The sequence below is a fragment of the Giraffa tippelskirchi genome, chromosome 12, assembly GCF_054371585.1.
Source record: "Giraffa tippelskirchi isolate mGirTip1 chromosome 12, T2T-mGirTip1v1.2.pri, whole genome shotgun sequence".
In the NCBI taxonomy this organism is placed as follows: Eukaryota; Metazoa; Chordata; class Mammalia; order Artiodactyla; family Giraffidae; genus Giraffa; species Giraffa tippelskirchi.
Window position 1 is genome coordinate 32,840,359 of NC_137286.1, and position 5,179 is coordinate 32,845,537.

Below are 5,179 nucleotides of genomic sequence, written 5' to 3' on the forward strand. Positions count from 1 at the left end.
TTTCTTTCTCTGGCAGCACCCTCCACCCACCCAGGAGACAGAGCTACTCAGTGGGCTTGACAACTTCTAGAAAGACGTGGGAGCAGCAAGGGTCTGGGTGGGGCTCAGGGCCAGGGGGTGAAGACATGCAGGTTCCATCCCCTGAGGGAGAAGGAGGAAGTAGACAGGTCCCAGCCTTGATGCTTGTGAGGACATTATTGAATTTGGTGGGTTTGGGGTTCTGGGACACAGTGCCCAGGCCCCGTCCCTGGTGACCTGGGTTCCCATTTCCACGACCGGCACTGACTCAGCAGCTGTGCGGGCTGTTGCACTGATGGTTTCTGTTACTGTCTTCCCCCAGGTCCCTGGCAGTTGGTGGGCAAGCCTCTTGGGCAGCTCTGGGTGATGAAACTTATCACAGCAGCAGGAGAATGGGACTGTGAATTCTCGAGCCCCACGGCCCGCCTTCACCTTTCCTTCCTCTCCCAGGGGCTCAAAGTCTGGCAGGAGGAAGTAGGGGCAGCAACTGCTGGGCAGCCTCTCGGGAAGATGCGGCCGCTCCTGCTGCTGGTGGCCTTTCTCCTGTCCCCCAGGGCTCGGGCAGGTGAGTGACCATTCCCACCCTCAGGGGTCCAACTCCACCCTATAGACTCTGGAGGCAGACAGCCCAGGCACTTGCTAGCCCTGTATCACTGGACAGCTTGCACAGTTTCTCAGCTTCAGATTCTGAGGCCAGGAATTGTATCAGGCGTACCTTGAGAGTCACTATGAGAGTTAAGTGATGTAGTGTACATAAAGCTCTCAGAACCACCCCGGCATGTACTACTTGCTGTATAAATGTGCTCTCTGAACTCAGTTTGCAGCCCCTGTGTCAGAGTCTAGGGGATCAAGACACAACGATAGCATGCCCATCAGCTCATCTCTAGATCTTTAAATTCATGAGCTGGACTCACAGGGATCTGGAAAGTTCCCTGAGAAAGAAAGTGCCACAAAACTTCAGGGACAGGCCACTCCAGAGGGATCCAGGTTTGCCATCCCCACAGCAGAGAAACCCTCCTGTGAGGGACGCTGCAGCTGGCCCTGCCTTCTGGGCAGGTGGGAGGGCGCTGAGGCTGGATGGAGAGCCAGCAGCACTTCCTGCAGGATCCTGGAGCCTCCCCCAATTCTGTGCCCTGCAGACCCCATTCTCACCAACCACCAGCTCACCCTGCCCCTGCAGCATCTCTCCTGCTCCCCAACTTCCAGTCTTTCTGGAGCCACCAATCTGATGTCCTCTCACCTGCCAGTGCAGAGATAATCCTAGTGCTTCCTTCCAGGGCAGATCATCGGAGGCCGAGAGGCCAGGCCTCATTCCCACCCCTACATGGCATATATTCAGATCCTGACACCAGCGGGTCTGACCATTTGTGGGGGGTTCCTGGTACGAGAAGACTTTGTGATGACAGCAGCTCGCTGTTTGGGAAGGTGAGAAATTAAAGAGCTTCTAGGCACCAGCAAAGCAGATCCAGAAGAGTTCATGAGAAGAGCCATTGAAGGCACGTTTCTAACAATGAACAGGTGAAAAAAGACCAGGAGAAGGCCTGTGTAAATGGTTAGAAAGGAGGATCTGATCAGAAAGAATAAGAGGGGGAGATGGAAGGTGTACCATGGGGCTCAAATTGTGAATTCAAGCTCTTTTTCAATTTCTTGTAGGGGAGGCAAAATTTAAGGTCACTGAATTTCCCACCACCCTCATCTCAAGGCCGGGGAGACCTAAGGCATAGAGTTCAGCCCCAGAGCCCTCCTGTCTCTCAGTTCCCTTGGCTGAGGTCTCACTACCCTGGGCAGTCACTTGACCTGTATTGGGGACCGCAGTTCCTGCAGCTCAAACCTACCTTTAGGCTCCCTTTCCTTTGCAGCCAAATAAACGTCATCTTGGGGATCCACAGTGTCACCGCTTCTGAATGGACGCAGCAGCGCATCCCTGTTCTCAGACCCATTCCCCACCCCAGATACAATCAGCGGAACAACCGGAATGACATCATGTTACTGCAGGTACTGACCCTCTGGTTCTTCAACTGGGCGGCTTTCTCCCAGCTTGGGGGGCTTCATGTGTCCTGGGACCATGGAGAGGGAGTCAGGGCTGACTCTCAGGGTGGTGGTGGGCATGGGGTGAGCATACAGTCCCTGAGTGCCTGCACACTTCCTGCCAGCTGGCGTACAGAGTCAGACAGAATGAAGCTGTAAGGCTGGTAGCTCTGCCTCAGACAGAGGAAATGTTGAGCCCTGGGACCCAGTGCACCGTGGCCGGCTGGGGCCTCACCGAACTGAACAGGAGGGCAATCACACTCCAGGAGGTGCAGCTGACAATTCAGAGGGATGGAGAGTGTCATAGTCGCTTCGATTTCTACACTGGCCGAAGGCAGATCTGTGTGGGGGACCCAAGAGAGGGGAAGTCCACTTTCCTGGTAAGATAATGTAGGGTCTGCTGACAGTGCCCAAGACAGGGGGCCCTGGGCAGATTGGGCAGTGGGGACAGAGTCCATCTCCGTGGCTGCAGCCTGGGGTCCACACCAAAGTGACATGGGGTGGGGAGGGAAGCTTTTCCCATCCGTCCGGTCTCTGGGGGAATAGAAGTACCAGACACACAGGACCCTCATGTGCAGTGTCTTCCTGGGGCCAGTGAGATACCTTGACCTGGGTTGGGCTGGAGAAGTAACCACAGTCAGGGCTGAAGCCCAGTGATGGGAAAATTCAGAAGCTTTTCTTCTGCATCCCACCACCCTCCCATCTCACACACAGCCAGCACTGGAAGGAGCTCCCCTCAGCCCCTGTCTTCTCTGAGGGTTGGGAGAGGGCAACAGGCGTGGGGAGTCCTGGAAAACTGAGTGTCCCTTCCCTCCTCTGCCTGTAGGGGGACGCCGGTGGCCCCCTCGTGTGTAACAACGTGGCCCAGGGCGTTGTCTCCTATGGAGACAGGACGGGGACCCCTCCAGCAGTCTTCACCAGAATTTCCAGCTTCCTGCCCTGGATAAGGAGAACAATGAGACGCTTCAAAGAGCGGACACCAGAGTGACATCCCACAAGACTGACTCTCCTTCTCTGGAGCAGAGCCCAGCTCCAGGGCAATTCCCAGAGCCTTAATAAATGTTCTAGTCTGGCGTGGAAATAATTGATTTCTAATGTGTTCATTAAACATGATTCGTGTACAACAAAGTGTTCCAGGACTGAGGATGAGCTTCATCAGGAAGATGAGGTCTCTTTCCTAGGACAAGTAAATCCGTATTCCTACCGTCCTGGGGTCAGCAGGAGCTTCTTTCCTCCTCCAAGGCATCCATTGCTCCATGTCCCCTCTACCCACAGCCTGGGAAGGGATGGAGGGACCTACTTCTCCCCAGAGTAAGGCTTTTTATTCTCTACCCACTAGAGTATTAAAGAGACTCTGCACTAGTTATTAAAGTGTACCCCAAAACCATGTACCATTGGTGTAAGAAGGATGAGTTGGACAGGCAAACCAAAGGGACAATGAAATTCTAAACGAGGCCCAATTTAATGCATGGTGAGCAATTCTCAAACCACTAGGAAACAATAAATTTTTAATAGGTGTCATTGAAGCAAAACAGAATCACTGGGGAAAAAAGATACAGTTGGGTCCATACATATCATAATCCAAGATAACACTCAAATGGGATCAAAGATCTAAACGTTAAAAATCAAGCCATGCAAGTACTAGAAGAAAGAAAAAAGAAGATTTACTCTCTTAAAAGTATCTAACAAACACCCATATCAAAGTTGCGCTTTCCACGATGGCCAAGAGATGGGAACAACCCAAGTGTCTATGGATAGACAGAGTCTTTCTTCTAAACCTTTTCCCATACCAGCCCTCACTGTGCTGTAGACCATTGTTCTCATTTTCATTGTGATGAGAATCTCCTTCTGGGTTTGTTACTCTAAAATTAAACAAACCTCCACATAATATATTGACTAAAATAAAATGCCTTTTACCCTGAAGATTAACCCATGACTAATACATCAATATTATAATTGAAATAAAGGATTTATGAAGTAATGTAATTTGAACCCATGCTTTTAACACCTTAAGGTAACTGTAGAGAATCAGCTAGGAGGTTTTGCATCCAACAACATGTTAACTACCCCTTGCAGTGTTACATTTCCCGCCTGAATTCGTGCAGTTTCCATAATCTGAAATGGAATGATCCATACACACGTATCAAATCCAACTGGCTCTACGCAGATATGCTTTGGTAAATTTGTCCATTATGTTTATGGGTACTTCTTGTCAAAAAGTCATTCGCCTAAAGTTCAGTGTATGTCATTTTCCACAAAATGTTAACAATACATCTCTGACAACATTCAGTCATTTCCTCTAAATTTGATACCACCTACCCATAGGAATTATCTCTTACTTATATGTTCTCAGGGATAACAGTCTCATTATTTAATGTCTGCATTGCCAGATGGAAAGAATACTTGATGGTGGGGGGCAGGGGGAGGGGAGAGAGCAGTGGAAGAGCCCTCATGAAGCCCTTCCTCTCTGTGACATTTACTTTGAGCCCCAGAGCTGAAGCTCCAATACTTTGGCCATCTGATGCTACAGTTAATTCATTGGAAAAGACCCTGATGCTGGGAAAGATAGAAGGCAGAAGGGAACAAAAGAGGATGAGATGGTTGGATGGCATCACCGACTCTATGGACGTGAGTTTGAGCAAGCTTCAGGAGGTGGTGAAGGACAGGGAAGCCTGGCGTGCTGCAGTCCATGGGGTCGCAAAGAGTTGGACGTGACTGAGCAACTAAACAACAACAACCAGAGCACCATCCAGTTCAGGAATGCCCAGGAAACTCCCAGGACAGACCCATCTCTCCTCCAAGCCTCTCCCTGCCAGTCAGCTCTCCAAGGCAGCTGACTGCCTCCAGCCACCCTGCTGGAAAGATTTCTACAGACCTCATCATGCCCATGTCCAGAGGACAATTCCTTTCATGACCATTTCAGAAGCCAGTTCCACCACTTCTCATAGCTCAGCACACTTCCTTATTAAATAAACCTCAGCAGCAGAGCTTTGGCAAGAAAACATTTTCCACACCAAAAATTAGTGCAAAAGAACACTGTTCCTCTCTCTCTCTTTCTATGCTTTCAACCTCTGTGCTTTGGAAGACCTTCTGACTTGTCTGGAAAGTCACAAAACCATGACAAGCTCTAGGA

The 5,179-nt window shown here is 50.3% G+C and overlaps 1 protein-coding gene across 1 annotated transcript; it reads left to right on the plus strand.

Moving 5' to 3' along the window:
- Positions 1-528: 528 nt before the first annotated feature.
- On the plus strand, positions 529-3,034 carry LOC145528593 (cathepsin G-like). The gene is made up of 5 exons (XM_081547259.1): positions 529-583; positions 1,296-1,443; positions 1,878-2,013; positions 2,172-2,426; positions 2,873-3,034. The coding sequence occupies exons 1-5, from the start codon at positions 529-531 to the stop codon at positions 3,032-3,034; spliced, it is 756 nt and encodes a 251-aa protein (XP_081403385.1).
- The last annotated feature ends 2,145 nt before the right edge of the window (positions 3,035-5,179 follow it).